Genomic DNA, 24,194 nt, shown 5'->3' with positions numbered 1-24,194 from the left:
GATTTTCCTCAAGAATAGCTTTAAAAAAATTACATTTAAATATTGGCTTCTATTATCGTCTTATGTATATTTTTCTTTAGGCTAACACCGGTGGCAGTTTTCGCGCTCTGGTTCACGATGTCATGGTTCCCACTATTGGGCTCGGGTCCGCAGTGGGCTTGGCTTGTGCGCCGTGAAGCTGAAGACTGTTCCCAGCGATGGTGGTACCACTTGTTTTACGCACACAACCACTTATCTCTCGGAAAGATGTGTATGGGACATACTTGGTGAGTAATAATTGAACTAATTATTTTTTTTATAATATCGCTGGGCCTGCTTTTGATTTATGATCATTGTGTCACTATTAGAAGACTATAACATCAAAGAATGTTAGTACAAATGAAGGTTTCCAAATTCCACACTAGATGGCGCTAGATGTTTAATGAGCATCTTAAATATCGATTTGTATTTCGTGTATTCAGTCATTTATTCCATCTTTCATATGAACACCTAGCCAAATTAGGCATTCGTCTTAACTGACTTCCTGCTTAGCTGAACATGTTCAATATTGGAACTTGATATATATAACCACACTATCCTTCAAAGATATCCGGGGGTGGGGGGGGGGGGGGTACCATAATTGCCATGCTTGGTAGACGGGTAGGTCGGATGGCAGTGTGGTATTATGGTACGCAGAGAATGCTACTACTGCCCATCCTTTGGAAACTTGTTTATTAGCAGTAGCAATCTTAAGTAATTAATGCACAAAGTGTGAATTATAAAATCTTTTTCAGTCCTTACCGCCAGGCTTCTACTGGTCGTTGTTAATAATATTATTCGCTATTCCAATAGCATTAGTGACACAGTAAATTTATTATATTTAATTCGTAATATATACTTAAATCTATGAAGACATTATTTGCTAATTTTATACATATGTTTTAATTATTAAAATTGTTTATTTTCATATCGATGCAAACTGTTATATAAGACTCGGGGTAAAATTAGGTGTAGTAAAAATTATGACAATACATAATCAATATATAGGGACATTGCTAACAGAAGTATAAAGCGCTAAATTTATAGCTGATTTTCTGTCATAAATAATATCATAATTATATCGTTACAAAGCACGAGTTACAGAACCTTATAAACAATAAACATTGAACCCTAGGATCAAGAACACGCGTGATCTTAAAGATATTTATAATTTTTTGTGTACGATTCTCGGAAATTCTAACCGAGTCCTATCTCGAACTTACTAGAACCGTATCCGTAGTATAAATAAGTGTACTCCATGACGACAGTTCAGTGTTGTTTTTAGAGTTATAAAATTAAAATATGATTTACAGGTATTTGGCAGCTGATATGCAACTCCACGTTGTGGGCGTTATGGTCATTCTTCTCATGGTGCGCTGCAAGAAGTCCATTATCCCGGTGTTGAGCTTGCTGCTTGTGATATCCTCTGTCGCAGCTGGCTTCGTCACCTTTTTCTACGAGCTGACTCCTATCATCACGGCACAGCCTCCTGAGTGAGTACCAATATTCACGTTACAGGCATCCACAGCTGGATACAGTGAGTATAATATTAGCACTTTCTCGGTTACGACCTGGAAACCTCGGATCACCAAGCCCAAAGACGTCCACCTAAAAAGTTAACAAGACCTAATTGAGGTTGTTGGAAGGACTCTGCAACTAACTAATATCTTCATTATTACTTTTTTTTAGTTGTTTCAGACGCTCATTGTAAAACATACGTTTCTACCAAAGATATCTATTGAGGTTATATACCATAAGCACCAAGCTTATCATGCAGGTTAGCGATCGTACTGTGGTATTATGGTACACAGATGACGCCGCTGCTCATCCTTTGTCAACTTATTTATGTACATTGGCAATCCTATTTAATTAATGCATGAAGTGTGAATTATATAAGTAAGAAAAGGATCAATATATAGCTACTTCCGCCATGCAGCAGTAGTTAGGTGTAACATTACTCCTGAGGATGCCCCGTGGAGTGGTGAAACACGTGTTGAGTGATTTAACGGTGGTAGTTGTGTAATTCGCATTGTTTGCCGCATGCGCATTTATCAGCGGGCTGGCGGGCGGTGCACTTTATTGCATGACTACTGCTGCATGGCGGAAGTAGCTATATATTGGTCCTTTTCTTACTTAGGATGGTTTTCCGCAATATAACGCCTGAATCCATTAGATGAATTATATAAGATTGTGTTCCGAGAATCGAACTTGTGTCATGATTGCAATTCCCAGTCATCTACCGTTAGGTTACCATTGCTCTTTTAATTATTAATTCAGCCAAATATGCCTTTATTTTTAAAACAGAATTAAAACCTTTTTTCTTCTCAAAACTACCTACTAGATAGATTTTCAATAGTATATTAAGTATCTTTAGACAACTGCTGCCATGCTGCTGTATGCTATGCTGCGATTAAAGACTCGACAATCATCTGTGGCGTGCCACTTCAACCTGAATATTCGCTGGACTGTGCCGGTGATTTTATTTGGTCTACGTATCTCCTCATTTGATATAGCACAGAAAGCCCCAGTATAGCCCTTTTCATGTCTCGAATGACCGTGGCAATGCTAATGAGATTTAAAGTTAAATACCACGGTGATGCATCTAATCACACCTTAGCTTTGGTAAAGTAAATTATTATGTATTTCAGATTGCTTCGCAATTTGTTCGGAGGCTCCAAAATCCTGCCGTTATTGTACTTGCCGATCTGGATGAACTTAGCTGGGTATTTTTGCGGCGTATCAACAGCTTTTATTCTGCACTACAATCAAACGAACGCTATCAATTTAGCTGAAAATAAGGTGATTATGGTTTTAAGAAACTTATACACACGTTTGAAGGTTATATATGGGTTTAAGCTGCCTGAATTCAACGTATTCCAAAGAATTTAACAAGATCTATTGTTCATCTTGTGACCAGAAGTCATAGGTATAATAATGATTTATTTATTTTTCCGATGGTCCTATTGAGACGAAAGGTTCCTAATTTTTTTAAATTTTTATTTGCTCCTGTAATTGCATGCCTCTCGTATATCTCTTATTTTGGGTATACAGGGATATTACTTTTCTAAATAAGTTTTTCACCTAACAATTTTATATTTACATCTTTCTTTTATTTGTCAAATAATCTATCATTACTTTCGCATAGTTTATTTCTCTTATCTTATAATGTTTCTAATACTTATACTAATTTAACTATTTGTTTTTTATGTTTGTTTGTATCTAGACTAGGTTGTTTGACACAACCTAGTCAATTTTACTATCACTTAGGCTATCTGGCGCTAAAACTTCAATTAGCGTTTACAGAAAATATGATGGAAGAATGCTTCTGTCTGTAATTATTTATTACTAATCATTAATTTTCCTTATTCCATTATTACCGTGTCGCTTGAAAATAATAAAAGAGAAAGTAGAGAATTAAAATATAATAGTAGCCACAAAATATTAGATTCACTCAAACCAGTGTGCATATGGAATCAGTAACTTTAAAGTAAATGATGTCTCTAAACATTAGTTCAATCTGATTCAAGTTTATATTTAACTGGTCTGAAGAGCCTTTTTTAGCTCTGGGATAGTTATCATGAAGGTGGCTGAACAGCTGGGGATCGACTTCAATGAATTGTGTTATTTAAACTTTAATTATAATGTTTATTAACAATAAAAATGTACGGAACGCATGTATTGACCGTCTTACGTAGGTAGAATGTTGGTAGAAACAATGAGGGTACATAGATAAAGTCTAAGGAGTGAAGTTAGTCACAGACCGCGCGCGTAGCACGTGATTTGTAGCTATCTTCACTTACGGCCGGTTCGTCTTGGCTTCCACGATAGATGGCGCTATCTCTAACAGCTATTCTTCACAGAAGTGATTATATATGGATATATAATAATTATAATAATCAAAATTATTTATACTTCAATAGATTAGAGACATTTTCCAAAACACTAACAATAATTCGAAAAATAATGAAATCAATTATTTAAATAAAGTTTTGGCAAATAATAGGTCCTTATATCATAATCAAATTTAAATCCTTTTGCCACCAACACTTATTTAAAAAATATAACCGACTAAAAACTACATATTAAAACTGGGGCTAATTTTAATACTTTTTTATTATAATTAATATATTGAAATCATTGCTATTGTTTTACACTTTTTTAATATTTTAAAAATACAAGAAAATAATTGAATATATAACAACCGTTATAAAAATTGCGAGGAAATAACTTTACAATCTAAACTAAAGTAAAAAAAGTGAAATTTGAATGAAGTCATAAAATGTAAATCATACTATATTGATACTAATATCAGATGCTTCAGGTGTTTTAAAATGAATTGTCTGATCTTTAGTTATTCAACCTGCTGTTCCACGCGTCCCTGACTTTGGGCGGAGGTGTGGTGATGGGGGGAGTGGTGTTTCTATCAGATACTCCCCCACCGCATTGGGTGGCAGCAGTCTACGCAGCGCTGGATAGAACACTGGTTGCCATATTCTTCAACATATTCATGTTGGGTTGTTTCAGTCGTTGTAAATGTAAGTTATTTTAATTTTTTATATAAAAGCTATTTGAGAAAAGGCTTCCCCGAATATATGTATGTGGGGTTATACCACAATCGCCAGGTTTGGCAGGCGAGTTGGCGATCGCTGTGTGGTATTATGGTACGAAGAGAACGCTGCTGCCTATCCTATGGAACTTGTTTGCAAGCAGTGACAATCCTATATAAATAAAGCACAAAGTGTTAATTGTATAAAATTGCATTCAAGGAGTCTGCGATCGCAAATCTCACTTCTATACCGTTAGGCTATTACTGCTCAAGTAAGGAAAGGACTAATATTTAGCCACTTCCGCACATGCAGTGGTAGTCGTGCATCAAACTGTTTGTGTTTGGCACTAATTGGTGTAACATAACTCCTGAAGATGCTCCGTGGAGGGGTGAAACACGTGTTGAGTGTTTTAACGGTCGTAGTTGTGTAATTCGCATTGTTTGCCGCATACGCATTTATCAGCGGGCTGGCGGGCGGTCCACTTTGTTGCACGACTACCACTGCATGTGCGGAAGTGGCTAAATATTGGTTCTTTTCTTGCTTAGGATGTACTTTCGCAAGGTAACGCCTGGTTTCATTAAATACTACTGCTCAACGTTAGTCGAACATACTATACTAACTATATATGATCACCTACCTAGTAATTTTCTCTGCATCGCCTTTGGTTGACTGGTACAGAATGCCTAAAGGCATTAAATCCACCTTAACAAAATTTGTTAAAATTTTTAATAATTAAATATATATTCAATAGATACATGATATCATGTTGTATTTGAATAATTAATGTAAAGATATATTATTGTAATTTTTACAGCTCTGTTACGTAATCTGCTGGAGTGGCGAGGTTTCCACATCCTCGGGAGGCTGTCGTACTGCGCTTACGTGATACATTTCATCATTCTTCGTCTGACACTTGCAGGAAACACGCAACTTGGTCACCCGACTATTCTTTCTATGGTGAGCCAGTCTTTTTTGTAAATATATCAATATTACATCACCTACCAGATGGCTTACTTCCAGTAAAAGGTATAGGTCAGTGTTCTCCAAACTTTTTTGTGTCGTAGACCCCTTGCGATGTTTTCCGTGTTGGGTAGACCCCCTACTTACCTGACATTGATTTGCTGTAAATTTCTAACTGTAGTGAAGTTTAGTGTATGTTCAAAATGTATTGCGACTACAAAGCGAATACCAACATCCTACGACTTACACAATTTTATAAACATATATAATATTTTTTTTACTTCATAGTTACTTTTATAAATAATGTAAATGTTTTGATATTATAAGATGGTATGATGTAAGTAAATAGGTACTATCAGTGTATTTGTTGAGATCCACTATCGTGGACCCCCATTTTCATTTCATGGACCCCCAAATTTTTTTTCGCTGCCGTAGACCCCTTGCAGGTTGTCATAGACCTCTAGGGGTCGATATAGACCACTTTGGGAATCACTGGTATAGGTCTTTCTTAAAGATCATCAGGATCTTCTCGGGACTTAGAATTTCTCGTGGTCCATTTAGTGTGGAGACCCTTGTCTCTTCCGACTTGTGGTCGACACAAAGAGACTACACTTTAAATATAAATGAGAATAAAAATAGCATTAACTATAATGTAATTACGGATTTCTGACTTAACGGTAGAGAAATAAAAGAGGGTTATAAAAACTGATGTTTCTTGTATACCTGGTCATATAATAATATTTCTTTTCACAGATATCTGTTCTTATAACTTCATCAGTATTAACGTACGTCATATCTGTACCACTTTGCCTCCTGGTGGAACTGCCAGCGATACAGCTTTGGAAAGCGGTGACTGGAAGCGAAATGAGGGAGCGTCAACCTCCTCCTACTTTGCCCCCACCACAGGACGTGTTGCCAACCAACCAGAAGTTCGACTTAGTTGCACATATAAGACGGAGCGTTGTTTAAACGGTATGTTAGTTTAAGGTGATGATTGAACTTCTACGAGTCAGAGAGTCATGTAATATTTTTACTACCTATATTATTGTTTTGTCAGCTGATAGGCGCTCACTGTAAGGAATATGCCTTCTCCAAGATCGTCATGATGATCGGTGTTGCGTTGCACGCAGTGATTAGGGAACATTTCATTTCCCTCTGTGACCTGACTTACCTATCTATGAAATAGGTTTAGGTAAATTGCCATCAGCACATTGCCCCATCAAACCATCAGAAATTGTATATTTTATACAAACAGTAGTCTAGATTTAGCTATAAAATAAACCATGAGTCGGCAATTAATACCGAAGAATCAATGTTAGTTATTAAAATAGATTGAATTATATATATATACACACACACATATATATATATATATATATATATATATATATATATATATACATGGTAAATCAAAGACAAACACGTACGATGCATATGTTATATGTATCGTATGTTATGTGTATCGTCAAATCACTCAACACTAGTGAAGGGATTTTCAATGTTTCTTATTCATTTGGCACTATAGTGGTGATTTCAGTTATGTATATGTATATATATATATATATAATACATATAACATATGTAACATACCACAAAAATTTATTTAGAATATTTTGTTATTCATATAATTGTAACACACAGTTGCCCGTAAGTAGGAGTAAGTAAGTAAGACATTGATACTCGATAATGTGGTTAAAAAGGAAATTTTGTAATATATATGTTGAATATAGCCATAATATACACGAAATTACCATAATAAAATTTAGTTGATTTAAATATTTGTACATATTTGTATATAGGTAGATAATTATTTAGTTATAAATTAGGTTAAGTTTAAGAAACTTTTGAATGATCCAAGACGTTATGATACTTTAAATATATGGTTGAGTTATCTCATACAAACATTAAGTTTTATTTTTTTTAATTCCTTTCAGACAACATTATTACCCGTAAATACCTATTCGATTGATTTTATAATATATTAGCAGATGCTCTGTTTCATTCGTCAAGCAACAGAGTTGGACACGCTTTGCAAATGAATTATTACGTCTGTGAAAGGCAAGACGGCTTCGGTGACGCGGATGCTTTTGCCGAACGCCTTCTCATCATACCCAATGCTTCTCCAATTAGAGCTGAATTCGGTTCTGATCCAGATGTTTATGTTGCCGGGGCGATTCTCTGAGTATTTGCATAGGTTTTAAGAGGAGTCCCTCTTGAACCTGCGGAGGACCAAACTGTAGCGGACCTGATCACCGGTTGTCCCATATTTTGCATGGAGCGTATTGACTGCCAGTTCCTATTGCAGGAGAGAATAGAGGAGGGAAACGTCTTCAGACTATTGGAAGAGGAGAGATGTCATATTTTCCTAGATTATTATAAAAAAGATCATAGTCACGTAATTGCGAGTAAGAAATCCTCCATAAATTGACTCGGTGTTTGGCACTGGTCGGTGTAACATTACTCCTGAGGATGCCCCGTGGAGGGGTGAAACACGTGTAGAGTGAATTAACGGCGGTAGTTGTGTTATTCACATTGTTTGCCGGGCGGTGCACTTCTTTGCACGACTACTGCTGTATAGCGGAAGTAATAAAGTATACATTAGTCCCTTTCTAACTTAAGATGGACTTCCGCAAAGTAACGCCTGAATCTATTAAATCCTAGTCGTGTTAGAATATGAAATAAAAGAATTTGTGAGTAAAAATATTTAAAAATACTCGTGGACTTCACAGATTTTTTTAAGTTGTACAGTTCTATGTAAAAAATAAATAAATGAAACATATATTATATTTCACTTCATTTATTTATTCGATATTAATTTACAATGATTATTTTAACGACGGCATGTCTGCCGATGGGCGCCCAATGGAAGGCATAGGCCTGATCCATAGATCGTCACAATGACCGGTGTTATGCTGCACGTATCCAGGGACTTCCCCTGATCTTAACTATGTCGTCGGTCTATATGTGGGGGATCTACCTACGCAACATCTACCGACTCATGGGCGCCACTCCGAACTTCGAACCTTTCGGCCCTAACGGCCATCGTTGTTGTTATTGCATGGACAATGTGCAACGTCTCCTGCTACATCAGACGGGCAATTCTTCGAGCTACGTCATTGATCTTGATTCTTTATATATCGGTTACATCAGAATTCCCCAAACTTTTTTGTGTCGTAGACCCCTTGCCATGTTTTTCCGTGTTGGGCAGACCCCCTACTTACCTGATATTGATTTCCTGTAAATTTCTAACTGTAGTGAAGTTTAGTGTATGTTCAAAATGTATTGCGACCACAAAGCGAATACCAACATCCTACAACTTGCACAATTTTATAAACATATATAATAATTTTTTTACTTCATCAGGTACTTTTATAAATAATGTAAATGTTTTGATATTATAAGATGGTATGCGGTAGAGTAATCTTACAATAGGTCAGAGTCCCCAAACTTTTTTGTGTCGTAGACCCCTTGCTATGTTTTTTCGTGTTGAGTAGACACCCTACTTACCTGATATTGATTTGAAGTTCAGTGTTAAAAACTTAAAGTAAAAACCCATGTTAATTTATACATTTATTACTTGAATTTAAATTAAAACTACTCAAAGTAAAATTTCGTATTTGTTATGTAAATATAAGTAACATTTAATAAACTATAAATAAAATAACTTATGCAATAAGTCAAAATTTTTAAGTGAGAAGGATGAACCTGATGCTTTAATAATACATTATCAACATTTGGCGTCAATTTTGTAAAGTTAATCTTAAATCTCCTCGGCTAATGATGTCCAAGATCCTACAACTTACACAATTTTATAAACATATATAATAATTTTTTTAACTTTATAGGTACTTTTATAAATAATGTAAATGTTTTGATATTATAAGATAGTATGATGTAAGTAAATAGGTACTATCGGTGTATGTGTTGAGATCCACTATCGTGGACCCCCATTTTCATTTCATGGACCCCAAAATTTTTTTTCGCTGACGTAGACCCCTTGCAGGTTGTTATAGACGCCTAGGGGTCGATACAGACCACTTTGGGAGTCACTGGGTTACATATATAAATACACCTATCTTCCGATTTACACGGTAGATACGTTCCCGAAAAAAAAGTGTAAATTGAAAATTAAAAATTTTCAACTCAAAACCGTGTAAATCGAAAAGCTTGCAAAAAATGCATAATTTTGATATTTAACAGTTGTGATTTTTTCAATATTTGTACACAGAAATAAAAATAAAATGCATTGATAAGTTAAAATATCATCATTTCCCTCCAAAATTTCCTTCATTAATTCCCTCTGAATTTTACTTTAATCACAGCCGTTAATTTATAATAATCTAAATTATGCACTCACTTGTAATTTACGAATATGGAAAATTAAATCTTTCTGGAACTGTGAAACTTTCACTCAAATACTATTCTCCGTAGATAAAACTTAAATTTTATGCGAAGAAATACAGACACAGTGTTTGTGTGCAGCAAGTCAGCACATAAGCTCGGGATTCCCCGTGAAATGTGTACACAGCGCACGTGTTCAATCACAGTAGCATTTAGTAGAGTGCGATAAAAACAACACAAAAACTTATTTGGAAAACAGTATAAAAGCGAAAATGTGTAAAACAAGTACCTAATCGAGGGATAGGTATATACTTTTTACATTTTTCATATAACTATGCATCTTAATTTAACAATTTTAGATGTATAGAGCTAGAATTAATTACATTCGTTATAATAATACAATAAAATTTATAAATAGATTAAAATTATTGCAAATTACATTTTCAATTATATCGATGACAATTCAACAATGAATTTATTAATGAATTATCATATTTTTTTAATTACCACAGTTAAATAACAATGGAAATAATCTTATTAATTATTTTTATTTTTACCGCAGTTAAATAACAATGGATAAATTGAATACAATAAGAATATTTTAAACAATAACAATTGCTGTATATAAAATATTATTTTTTTTATAATAAATATAAAACATTTTGTGTTTTAATTAAATTCGAAATGTTAATAGAAATAATAATAATTGAAGCACAATGCAATTATGAAAACAAACATACCTAAGATCGAACGCTAAGAACAAATTTATCTATGTTTATTACACTTTTACTCGTGTAAAAACATACATAGATCTCAATATCTGCAGCAAGATATATATTATATATTACATACATCAAATGACAAAACAATATAATATTTCAAATTGGATATATTATTGTCGGGCTGCACACTCTCATCAATATATCCCGACAGAAGAACAGCGCAGTCTCAGTGTTTTAACTCCAGAATATGTTGAATCATCGCCTCGTAGACCGACACAGTATCCATAATTGTAAAAGTCCGACATCTATTAGTTTCTTACTCTGTTAGATGTGTCGAAGAAGGTGTATTCACATATGCAAAAAGATTATTTATAATTCACACCACCGTAACACAACGGTAGCGACCACATTACTAATGGAGTTCGAATTCAAATCGGCGTTCGAATTTCAATTCGAAAACGGAATGCGTAAAAATGATTTTACATAAAAGTATTTTAGCTGTAGTGGCCAGCATTGTCAATAGATATAACTATTGAGTTGATCAATTTTTTTTTTCCATTATATTGTATTTAATTTAATTTGCTACAGTATAAATAGCGAAAGGTATAAGGATATCTATCTTTGATCGTCTGAAGGATTTAGGCTTGTCAAGAATGAACATCAGCTCATTTCTGAGCTTTCATAGCTTCATTAGCAACATTAATTAATATTTTTTTTTTTTTTTTTTTTTTTTTTTTTTTTATGACCCCCGCTATTGGGGGCCTCTCGTACCCCTATCTGATTTTTGGGACAGGGACCTTTTCAGCAATATTTTTCACATACGTTTTTATTTTCTTACTCGTCTTTCTTTCTTTACATTATCATTTCTTTCAGTCTGTTTTCTATCTTTCATTCAACAATTCATCTTTCTTTCTCATTTGCTCTATTCAACTTTCATTCTTTCCTCTTTTCTTATTACTAATTCCATTTTATGTTTTTATGTTACCTTTTTTATTTTACAATAATAACAATTTATTAATATTTTACAATAAATTTCTTACTCTATAATTATTTTTCATTTATCACAGGTTTATGTTTCATTTTGTCACTTTATTTTCTATTTTCTATTTGTTTATTATGTTTGCGTTTTGTTAATGCTTGTAGCTTTTTTGACTATTTCTTTACAGAGGGTTAAGAATGAACTTTTGAATTCCCCGCCTATCAGGGAGGCAATCGAGTCCTCCCTGATTTGCACGCCAGACCGGCACTCGAAGTCGTACCGGAGTCCCCCGAATGCGGGACACCGGGCCACAAGGTGGATCACGGTCTGGCCCACGCCCGGTTCACAGAAGCACGAGGGGTCCTCCTTGAGCTTAAACCTATAAAGGTACTCAGAGAACCCCCCGTGCCCCGTGAAGAGCTGGGCCGAGACCGCGTCCACCTCGATGCTGCGGAGCACGCGGTAAGCTGAGGCGGCGTCCGGGAAAAACATCCTCGTTACCGAAGCCGTCGTTCCTTCTACATACCTCCTGTTCCATTCGTCGAGCGACTCCTGTCTCAGTTGCCGCTTGACGAATGAAACAGGGCATCTCTCATATTCTGGTCGTCTTTTACTCTTCAGGGCCGCTTCCTTGGCAAGCTGGTCCGCCCTCTCGTTCCCCTCCATCCCCGCGTGCGCTTTCACCCAATACAACCTTACATCCTTCCCTTTTTCTCTCACTTTCATCACATTCTCCTTCACTCTTAACGCTAAGGGATGGAGGGTGTCCGATCTTGCGACAGTTTCGAGAGCGGACCGCGAGTCGCTCAGTACGGCGCAGACTTGCGCCGACTCGCCGGCCGCGTACCCTGTTGCCTCAGCTAGAGCCAGCAGCTCTGCCTGGTATACGGTGCAGAAGTTGCCCAACTTGAGTTTCTTTGTGTATGACTCTACGGCGCCCCGCTTGACGCAGAACGCCGCACCCACCTTATCCTCTATGCGGCTGCCGTCGGTATAAATTACCAGATCGGCAGCCGCGGTGGCAAGTCGGACTTCCTCCGCACTTTCCCCCAGACAGGAGAACTCCACACCAACTTGACCAGACGGGTGTGGTAGTCTCAGGTAGCTGACCGGTACCTCCAGGTCTCGGTCCTTTACCACCTGCCGGGAATGACCCTTTCTTATTTCAAATAAGCGGGCTGCTTCTTGGACCCGAAGGTCCAGGGGAAGCAACCCGGCAAGTATAAGGGCCGAGTGCAGGGACGCGGTCCTGTGGGTCCTCGCGATCTTCTGCGCGAAGCCCCGCTGGACCGCGCCCAACTGCCTGCGGACCAGCAGCTTCCTAGCCGCCGGCGCCCATGCACTCGCTGCATACAAAATCGTCGGCTCCAGCACCGCCAGATACATCGTTCTGATCACCTCCGAGTTCAGACCCCAAGATACCTTCGCAGCCCTGCACAGCTGACGATAGAGGCCCTGTGCCTTCTTGCTCACGTTCTTCACGTGACTGTTGAACGTGAGCCTATCGTCAACTGTGAGGCCTAGTATCCGGACCTCCCCAGTCCGGCCAAGCGGCTCACCTCCCATGCTCAGTAATGGGTAGTCGAACTTTAGCTTGTTGGTTAGCACCATCACCTTGGTTTTGTGTGGTGCGAACCTCAGCTTGTTCCTGACCCCCCACTCATGAACATGGGCGAGAACGGCGTTGGCCCGACTCGAGATGTCCTGGGCCTTCTGCCCCGAGAAGACCAGCACGACGTCATCTGCGAACGCCTGGCAGTGTGTCCCGGTCTTTGCCACCTCCTCCAGGAGAGGGTTGATGAGGAGGGTCCAGAAGGTTGGGCCGCCTACGGATCCCTGCACGCACCCCTTGGTGGTCTCTCTGGCCCACTCTGCCCCCGCGTACCGTACGGACACCTTGCGATCGCTAAAATAGCTGTCAACAAGACGCCGCAGATTCGCGGGGCAGCGAGTCTCTGCCAGTCTGCACCGTATAGCAGGCCACCAGGCGTTATCGAAGGCTCCCTCTATGTCCAATGATACCAGCACTGCGATCTCCTTCTCCTTCAGCCGGGTTCGCAGATGCTGGATCAGGTCATACAGGGAGTCTTCGGTACACCTCTGCGGCATGAAGCCGTATTGGTGGCTACTGATATACGGTGCAGTGTACCACCGGATCCTACGGACCATCATTTTCTCAAGGACCTTGCCGAGAATCGGCAAGAGTCCGATGGGCCTGTAGGATTTCGGGTGCGTGTAGTCCTCCTTGTCCGGCTTCCGCAACGCTACGACCACTGCCTCCTTCCATCTCGTGGGGAAGTGGGAAAGCGCGAGACACCGGTTGGAGAGCGCGAGGTACAGAACGGGGTCCACGGCGACGGCCGCACGGCAGATGTCCGCGGTGAGTCCGTCAGAGCCAGGTGCCTTCTTGGCGTTGAAGGTCGATACGGACCATCGGAGCTCCTCCATCGTAAACGGGGGGTCGCATGTTCCATCATGGTCCCCCGAATTGACTTCATCGGCTTTAGCTCTTACAGTTCTGTGGTCCGCATTGTCCTTCCCGGGGTCGTCCTCCGGGAAGAAAACCTCCGCCAGCAACCTGGCTGATCCCGCTGCGTCCAGCACTTTACCTGACTGGACGAGGGGGACGTCCTCTCGCCTCACCTCCGTGCGACGCATCACACGGTGGATCCCGTCCCACATGGTCTCGCGATCCTGTCTCTCACAGAAACGCTTCCAGCTATGGGTCTGAGCGCGCCTCGCCTCAAGGCGGTATGCCTCCTTCGCGTCGCAGTACTCGCGCCAGACCAGCTCCTTACGAGCCGGCCTCGCGGCCCTGATCCTTCTCTTCTTCCTCAAGACATCCGCCTTGAGGAGAGAGAGCTGTTCGGACCACCAGGGCAATTCCGTCCTCTTCCGCTTGGAGACCTTCGGCAGGACCAACTCGCAAGCGTCCCTCACGGTTTCCACATACCGACCGACCGTGCTGTCCAACGCCCCCTTTTCGGTGATCTGATTCACCTCGGTAGGCGTCAGACAGCGATCCGATAGCAGCCGAGCGACAGTTCGATGGAACTCGCCCCAGTCTGCCCTACGGGTAGTGTACTGCCGTGTGGTCCGCTTGACGTCCGTGCCTTGGGACCTCTCAAACTTCAGATTGAACACAATTGCCCTGTGGTCCGACGGATTAATTAATATTGGGTTAGATAGGAAGTGGAGTCAGCCCCGAGAACCGTATTCACTTCCTCTCTATTTGAGGCAAGAGATCCGACAGGTCGGATTACATGAAATGTCGAGAAAAATCCCTCACAGAAAGCTATTGCTTAAAAATATATTGATGTTTGGTTTCTTTATCTTTTTTAATTCGTTTTCATACCATTCCCCTCTTCTTTTGTCGGTTAACCTAGTAGGGGAACTGCGATATAGTTAAGGCGTTCATCAGTATTTATTCTACTATACTTCCATCAGCATCATCCTTTCACCTAATGCAGTGATTCCCAAAGTGGTCTATATCGACCTCTAGGGGTCTATAACAACCTGCAAGGGGTCTACGTCAGCGAAAAAAAAATTTGGGGGTCCATGAAATGAAAATGGGGGTCCAACGATAGAGGATCTCAACAAATACACTGATAGTACCTATTTACTTACATCATACTATCTTATAATATCAAAACATTTACATTATTCATTAAAGTATCTATATAAGTAATTCATATAAGTATATTCATATAAGTAAATTGTGTAAGTTTTAGGATGTTGGTATTCGCTTTATGGTCGCAATACATTTTGAACTTTTAAAAACCTGAGAGTCGCAGTCTCGCGTTTATTTAATGTTACGTATATTTTAGTAACAGATACAAAATTTTATTTGGAGTAGTTTTAATTTAAATTCAACCAATAAATGTATAAATTAACATGTGTTTTATTTTAAGTTTTTAACACTTAACTTCACTAACGTTAGAAATTTACAGGAAATCAATATCAGGTAAGTAGGGGGTCTACCCAACACGAAAAAACATGGCAAGGGGTCTACGACACAAAAAAGTTTGGGGACTCTGACCTATTGTAAGGTTACTCTATCGCCTAAGCCTCTAACATAAATTCACAACTGGACCAGTTGAAAGTATTTTCCACCCAGCATATTCGAATAACTTAGCAGACTAGAACTTTCAGGCGCTATGGAATATCTTTTCAGGGCTTTACGTACCCATTATGTTCTCTTAATGTGTTATTTCCTTGTTGGATCTCGTAAAAAAATCGTTGCATAGCCCTCCTCGTGAACTATTGTGGAAGTGAGAGACCGTGATCACATTGGATTTAGACCTTTGCCTCTGATTGTTGATGATGATTATTGTGTCAGTATTAAAAGACTATAATATCAAAGAATGTTAGTACATTTGAAGTTTCCATATTCCACACTAGATGGCGCTAGATGTTTGATGAGCATCTTAAATATCGATTTTTTATTCCTTTCTTCATATGAACACCTAGTCACACTAGGCATTTGTCTTATCTGACTTCCTGCTTAGCTGAACATGTCCACTTTTGGAACCTTACATATATAACCACACCATATATATATATGTGTATATATAATCTAATCTAATTTCTGCAAAGTTTCGTAAATATAGTTCCAATAATTTTAAAGCCTACAACAGCAAAACCTGATTAAAATAAAACATGTATGCAATTTAATTTATTGGATTGTTTTTAAATATAAACAATTATATTATAATTAACATACAATAATCATTTGTTGTACACAACGACAATCGGAGTTGGTTAAACTTTATAATAGGCGTTTAATTTTGATAACGGGTTATTCTATAATATCAAATTAAATATTTCAAAATTGTCAAGCATATTTTTTATTATATATTTATTAACATTTTTTTTGTAAACCATACACAGCAAATATATGAAAATAGAAGAAACAATTTATATGATAGAGGCGGTATTATCGCACGAGGCGATCTCTACCAGACAGCCTTTGTATGGAGATGAGAGACATAAAAGAGAGTGCAGTTCTTAAATAATGATTAGCTATAAAATCTATTTTAAATTAAGACCCACCCAATTATTAAATCAGTAAACTTGGTTCCGATATCATGTGTGGTAAATCATTGTTCCTAATATCACGTCTTAAAGATATTACGTAATGTTTAATAGTTTCTGTAAAATAAGCAACAATTGAACTTGAACTTAATCCGGCACTTCCTTTTGTTTAGAGAACTTGAAATCTACAGGATGTTTGGTTTTAGGTAAACGCTTGAAAGAGCTGAATATATAACTCATCATAATCTCAAATAATGTATGATAAATGCTACTAAATATCAATGGTGTAAGAGAGAATACGTAATAATAATAATAATGGAAAAATAGAGTACCCGGCTATAAATATTGCACATCGACCTTTGGAAAGAGACAATCATAGAGCATTACCTCTGTCTCACATTGCCTATGTGACGTGTGCGACAGAGATAACGCTCTACGAAGCCGAAATTAGATTGTCTCTTTGGGTATTGTAGTTGGATTTTATTATTTATTATATTTATATAAATAGTGTTTAATAATATTGTATACGTTATGTTATATGTATTTATTTTAAGTAGTAGCCATTAGTATGTTTATATAAGGTTGTTTATATGTGATTATTTTCCTTTTTAACTTGATTATACTTTTCGTGTTTTATGATATTAACTTGTTTCACTTATCTTTTGCACCGCCTAAACTGTTAACTGGGAGAGAATGATTTCGGACTTAAATTCACTGTTATATATAAAAGGGGTTTAAATAAATAATAATATATTATAGAAATATATGATTAAAATATCACTATAATACATTAGAATTTAAAGGCTGTAGAATGATGTTAAAAGAATGTTTATACATTAACATAATTAGCAAAAATGTTACAGAACATTATTAAAATGAAATTAAAATAAATCATATAAAAGGTGTATTCGCGTTGCACGCGGTTACATTTTTTTATCGATCGATTATTCGCGATAAAAATGCATAATAAAGGAGAAAATTCGGACACTTCCCTGACAGGAGATGAAGTCGTTATTAGCGGAATATCAGGACATTTTCCGAGTTCAGATAATGTCAACGAGTTCATGGAGAATCTGTATAACAAGGTAAGAAGGGTTCCTGACTGTTCATCACTCAACATCACCGTATTATCATCATATCAGGCAGACGCCTACTGCAAGGCATAGGTTTCCCTCAAATATCTTGGTCTTTTGCTGCCAGAATTCAGCAACTTATTTCGATATTAGTAACTATATGATTAGTCCACTTAGACGGGGACCTGTTCATGCCACGTCTACCGCCTCGCCACTAGAAAACCTTTCGGCACCAATCGTATATATTACTAGCTGATCCCGCAAACGTTTTGCAAAAAAAAAAAAATCGATATTTTAATTTACAAATAAAAAATAAGGGTTGATCGTAGAGGGGTGAAAATTTATGATTGTATCTATTCTTGTATGCTGTATCTTAAAAAAATAAAAACAAAAAATTTCGTTAAAAAAAAAAATTAAGTGTGAACAACCTTTATCACTTAGGGGTATAGAAGAAAATAGATAGTAGCCGATTCTCAGACCTACTGAATACGCATATTAAATTTGGTAAAAATCAGTCAAGCCGTTTCAGAGGAGTTCAAGTTCGAACACCGTGACACGAGAATTTTACATATTAGATTATATTCATATATTTTTCACCATTGCCTATTCCTTTTGATAATAATTTTATGGGTTGCAACATATATAACCAAGAGACTATTTAAAAAAAAACTTTAAATTATTTTTTATGATTCAAAATAAACACCCACTATGTAGTGCAACGGCATAGTGAAGGTTGCAGGAGGTTGGATGCGAGCAGTGCAAGATCTGACATCGTGGCGATCTCTACAAACTTTTTAATGGGCGTCTATCGGATGATATGAATGAATGTATTTATACATTTAATGGAATCAGGCGTTACCACGCGAAAGTCCATCTTAAGTAAGAAAAGGACCAATATTTAGCCACTTCCGCACATGCAGTGGTAGTCGTGCAATAAAATGCACCGCCCGCCAGCCCGCTGATAAATGCGTATGCGGCAAACAATGCGAATCACATAACCGCCACCACCAAATTACTCAATTAATGTATTTATAGTTTTTACATCTATAAACAATCACCCTGTATCAACTGACAACGATACTAGTCTGTCATAAAAAAGGAGACATGATGATAGCCTTATTTTTAACTTTGTGTTCTTAGGAGATCAGTTGGTAATGTTACCTCTATGTTTATTGTACCTCTGTTTGTGTCAACTACAGGTGAACATGGTAGTAGAAGTCAGTTCGCCAGGAAACAATGAAGTACCGAGATATATTGGAAAAATATCAGGCGCTGATAAATTTGACGCTCAATTCTTTATGGTCGTGTACAAGCAGGCGTTGTCGTTTGAACCGATGTGTAAAAAATTGATTGAAAATGCGTATGCAGCTATTTATGATTCAGGTGAGTGAATCGAAATGAGGAGATTGATTGTTCATCTCGAGAGGTCCTAAAGTCTTGTGGTAGTGTCCTTGTTGATCCATGAAACCTATTAAGGCTTTTCTTGTCCTGCCCAACCTAATAACAGTCGCAGGCTTGACTCTTGAAGATGTTATCTCTAAGTGTATCTGAAGCCAATAGTAGAACTAAGTTTTTTTAATGGCCCCCGCTATTACAGGCCTCTTGTACCCCTAATTAGTTGGGATCAGGGTCTTTGTTAACAATTAAGTTTTTCAGATTTTTCATCTTTATTCTTCACTCACTGTCAATCTTCTCAATTTCTTTTATTCTTATCTTATTTCCATCATAATATCTTTTATTTTGTTCTTTCATTCGCCTTCCTTCCATCATCTTATTACTCTTAGGTGGTTAGGTACATTTTTTTTTATTCTTTATTTTATTATTGACTTATTCTATTTTTTTTATCACAGTTTTCTTTAAGTTGTGCTTTCAAGTTGAACTAGGTTACTGTAACTTCACTACGGTAGTATGCAAAAGCATGCCCCTAGTTTTAACAAAAGGCGTTGAAAAAGCTCGTGGAGTTTCAGGCTTTAGTAGTCCCGCATAAACTTTTCGTAGCCCCAAAAACGAAGGAGCATCCTACGCAGAATTTACCCACTAGTAAAACAAAAATTAATCTAACTTCAAAGAAAATTGCGATCGTCGAAACAATTTCGGGTAGGCAGTGTACAGTTAACGTTTATTTATACTTCAGGGCCCTGAATTGAAAGTCTACCAATGTGTGATACGACAACGTGGTTTTAAATATTTAATGGAATCAGGCATTACCTTGCGGAAGTCCATCCTTAGTAAGAAAAGGACCAATATTTAGCCACTTCCGCCCGTGCAGTGGTAGTCGTGCAACAAAGTGCACCGCCCGCCAGCCCACTAATAAATGCGTATGCGGCAAACAATGCCAATTACACACTTGCCACCGTTAAATCACACACAGAGTGACAATGTGTTTGGCATTAATCGGTGTAATATAACTCCGGAAGATGCCCCGTGGAGGGGTGAAACATGTGTTGAGTGATTGCTACTGAATGTGTGGGAGTGGCTAAATATTGGTCATTTTCTTACTTAACGTGGTTTTAATATTCTAGGCTTAATTGACAAACTTAGGCGCCTCACCAGGCACGAGGGCTATGTTCAGGATATCTTTACGTGATCTATCACAAAAGAGAAGATGAAGTAAGCGAGCGAAAGAAACCCAGCCGATTTGCAAGTCGAAGTGGCAGTGAACACACCACATAGTGTCCAGAAGAGACGGCCACTGTAGCCTGAAGTTCTGGTGTGGAGATCATGTACTGTCAAACATAAAGTAGGAAATCCATTTATAAAGTGTACAGATGATCTTGATATCGACGTCAAAAGATGCTGAATGCAGACTGCTTTCAACCGGCATTTTGATAATATATAAAGATACCCATGTCCTGCACCTAAAGCTATATATATATCTGTATTTCGCAGGCGTAAATCCTTTGGAGATGAACGGTAAAAAAATCGGAGTCTTCGTCGGAACGGCATACTCAGATTCAGGACATAAAACTATATATGCAGTGAATAAAAATCCGTATTTCATAACAGGGTAAGATATTTTTGTTACTTATTGTATATTTTGTCCAGTGAGAAACTTTTTAAGGTAACCATATTTAGCTATAATTTGATAGAAATTTTAATAAGATTGAGCTTCCGTAGAGTATCCTTATTTAAAGACGAAAAGCCTCATCTTAGAAGAAAACATCGAACTTGTTGAAATTGCAGTGGGTAGAAAATAACACGCAGAATATTTGACTTCTTGGTTCTTAAGGTTATTGATTATAAAACATAGCGTAGATGACTATTAAAGTCGGAATTTAGTCGGATTCGCTGAATGCCTGAAAAACGTCCTAAAGTTAAACAACGTTGATGATATGTGCCCACTGCAAAATATTACATCTAATATTAGTTGCAGAAGGCTTATTGAGAGTTTGCTCATAAAGAACGCAGTACAACTGACTAGATACATAGTACATATAACATCTAAGATTTACCATAAGACAGAAAAAATATAATTGCAATCACATGACTGTCGAAGTTTTTGAAATAAATAAATCAATTAAACGATATAACATTAAGTATAAATTGATTAAAAATATACATTATTTAATTCAAAGTTAATTGCTTTACTAATAATATATAAAACCAGATATATTTGGTAATAAAAAGAAAAATACTTTTAATTTCAGATACGGCAGAACTATGTATCCTAATAGAATTTCGTACTGGATCAACGCAAAGGGACCGTCTTACAGCGTGGACTGCGCATGCGCAGGTTCTAGTTTGGCATTTCACATCGCTTATAATAGTATAATGAGCGGTGAATGTGAATCTGCGTTGGTGGGCGGCTGCAATCTTTGTCTTGATATGACGTTATCAGCGAACATTAAAAGGTAACGAATCCTTTATATCTCATCTATTTATATACTCGCCATTTATTAGACACGTGTGATTCTTAATTCAAAATGGATTAGTTATTCCCTGATGAAAAACAGCAATCGGCTGACCAGCATTCGGGAAACTATGAAACATCTCGTCCGATATTCCCCAGTGTGTTAAGACGAAAGTCTGAAAACAATTTGTGTGAGCAAACAAAGAAATAAAAATAAAGCAAAACGAAACAAAAACGTAACGCAATGGATGTAAGTAAGAAAAGGACCAATATTTAGCCACTTCCGCCTTTTAGTGATTACTACAGTACAATCGGTGTAACATAACTCCTGAAGATGCCCTGTGGAGGGGTAAAACACGTGTTGAGTGATTTGACGGTGGCAGTTGTGTAATTCGCATTGCTTGCCGCATACGCATTTATCAGCGAGCTGGCGGGCGGTGAACTTTGTTGCACGACTACCACTGCATGTGCGGAGGTGGCTAAATATTGGTCTTTTTCTTACTTAGGATGGACTTCCGCAAGGTAACGCCTGATTTCATTAAATATGGATGTAAGTACTAGAAAAAAATTAAAGAAATGAAAGTGTTTATGAAGAGTAAATGATGATTGAATAAGTGACATTTAGAAGGAGAAAAGACGAGAAAATAAATAATACTATGAAATAAAATATTTTGTTAAAATAGTCTCTGTGTGTCTAAGATACAAGAGTACGAGAGGTCCTATAAAACGTACGTAGCCATTAAAAATAGAACCAATTTATGTTACCAGTAAAGACCTAGAGTATAGAAACATGGTCTGTCTCTTTAGGCCTGATTGGTACGCATTCGTTTAACCAACTTTGGAGAAAGCTTTGTTTCTTTACGAGACCGAAGTACGAATGAGATGATAAGTCGATACGGACGACATATTCGTAACCCAGTGGCCTGGCTTGAAGCAGTGCTTAGGACATGTACTCCTAGAACTGATCTGGAGTGAAGAATGATTCACGTACAATGTTTCGTTGCTGATATTATTATATTTAGTGATTCCTTTGTCTATGGGCACAAGATAATTCTTAGTATGGTCACAGGAATTTTTTAACACCTTGTTAAAGTCATTGGAAAACACTTGGGTACTTCCAGATGGTCCTATTGCATATATATAGAGGTCCTATATTTGAAATGATGATAATTATGACAATGTACACGAGAGTTATTTTTGCTTTTCGTATCCAATTTTACGCCAATGAGGTGTGTATATTTCAAATATTTAATGGAATCAGGCGTTACCTCGCGGAAGTACATCCTAAGTAAGAAAATTTGATGTATAAACGCGCCTGTTCAGCTTGGCATGCTGATCTTAAACATTGAATGGAATCAGGCGTTACCTCGCGGAAGTCCATCCTAAGTAAGAAATTGCAAAAAATGCGAATCACACCACCGCCAAAATACTCTACACGTGTTGATTGTGTCACCCCTCAACGGGCCATCTTCAGGAGTTATGTTACACGGATTAGTGCCAGACACAGAGTAGACTCTGTGTTTGGCACTAATCGGTGTAACCGCATACGCATTTACCAGCGAGCTATTTGCAACACTTTTTTTTTAATGAAAATGATTGAATAAAAGTGGTTGGTTTTAAATAAATAATTTGCAATATATTTTCAGAGCCGGTTTCACGTGTATGGATGACAAGACAAAATCATTCGACAAGTATGGAGATGGCTACGTTAGATCAGATACTGTTGGAGTTATGTTTTTGCAAAAAGCGAAAGATGCAAAGAGGTATAAAACTTATTTTTAAACGGTTTTATTTAGTTCGACCCGTATGGAATTTATTTGGATCAAAATTAGAAATTGAAATTTAAGCACCTTCCCGTTGTCAGATTGATCAGAAATTTGGTACACACATTTCATTTAGATGACAATACAATATAATAAAATCAATAACATTATAAATCTAAGATGGCCGCCGATGCAAAATGGCGGATTACGTATTTTTCCTTAACCCCCTCAATATGGGTATCAAATGAAAGGGCTATACTAGTAAAACACGATGATTATGTCAAAATTTAACCCTTTCAGGACCATAAGGTTATGGTACCTTATTTAATCAATTTAGCTAAATGTAATGAATTAATAGGCATCCTAAAAACATAATTTATACTAAAAATTCAAAAAAGTTTTACATTTTTTTGGAAATTTATGGGACAAATATGTCCCTATGGTCGCTAAGGGTTGCTTTCTACTTAAACATCTAAATTTTGGTTTACTTGTTGGTAAGCTGTTTTGTTGTAAATAATGTACATTTGTTACTTAGTGTACTTTTTTTTAATTGTTAATGAATCATATAAATATAATAGGGCAAGTTATTTGTGATACTCGGCAAAACAATTCCTTATGTTAGATGATTGGTTGATGATTAGATGGATTGTGTTTTTGAGACGTTGAAGGTTCAGGTGATTCTTGCCGTTGAAGAGTCGTTGTTTCTTCAACCTCGACATCAAATACCCCTTGGTCATCATCCTGTACTAGAAGTCTTTGGTCTTCGTTATCAAGCACTAAGTCATCTTCCTCATCGCTTTTGTCACCCACAAAAATTTGAAGAATTTTATTTTTTCGAAGTTCATAAACTCCACGTCACTTACGAAACATATTCTGAGAAAAATATGAATGAGAAAATGATAGCATT

At 37.4% G+C, this 24,194-nt stretch overlaps 2 protein-coding genes across 2 annotated transcripts in view; both read left to right on the top strand.

Moving 5' to 3' along the window:
• LOC137921730 (O-acyltransferase like protein-like) overlaps positions 1-6,494 on the top strand; it is a 28,849-nt gene extending 22,355 nt beyond the window's left edge. Inside the window, exons 8-13 of the mRNA XM_068764544.1 lie at positions 81-266; positions 1,332-1,511; positions 2,667-2,817; positions 4,370-4,553; positions 5,380-5,522; positions 6,279-6,494. Coding sequence (XP_068620645.1) covers positions 81-266; positions 1,332-1,511; positions 2,667-2,817; positions 4,370-4,553; positions 5,380-5,522; positions 6,279-6,494 — 1,060 coding nt within the window. The remainder of the gene's footprint in view (positions 1-80; positions 267-1,331; positions 1,512-2,666; positions 2,818-4,369; positions 4,554-5,379; positions 5,523-6,278) is intronic.
• A 1,928-nt stretch (positions 6,495-8,422) lies between these two features.
• Positions 8,423-24,194, top strand: part of LOC137921729 (fatty acid synthase-like) — a 58,674-nt gene continuing 42,902 nt past the window's right edge. The window contains exons 1-6 of the mRNA XM_068764543.1: positions 8,423-8,443; positions 17,504-17,686; positions 18,874-19,057; positions 20,564-20,681; positions 21,322-21,525; positions 23,171-23,287. Of these exons, the coding sequence (XP_068620644.1) occupies positions 8,423-8,443; positions 17,504-17,686; positions 18,874-19,057; positions 20,564-20,681; positions 21,322-21,525; positions 23,171-23,287 (827 nt within the window). The remainder of the gene's footprint in view (positions 8,444-17,503; positions 17,687-18,873; positions 19,058-20,563; positions 20,682-21,321; positions 21,526-23,170; positions 23,288-24,194) is intronic.

Source organism: Battus philenor, unplaced genomic scaffold, assembly GCF_028537555.1.
Source record: "Battus philenor isolate CCGP_79_NKW_IND1 unplaced genomic scaffold, ilBatPhil1.0.hap1 SCAF_19, whole genome shotgun sequence".
NCBI lineage: Eukaryota > Metazoa > Arthropoda > Insecta > Lepidoptera > Papilionidae > Battus > Battus philenor.
Note: the sequence above shows the minus strand (reverse complement) of the source record. Positions and strands in the feature narration are given on the sequence as shown.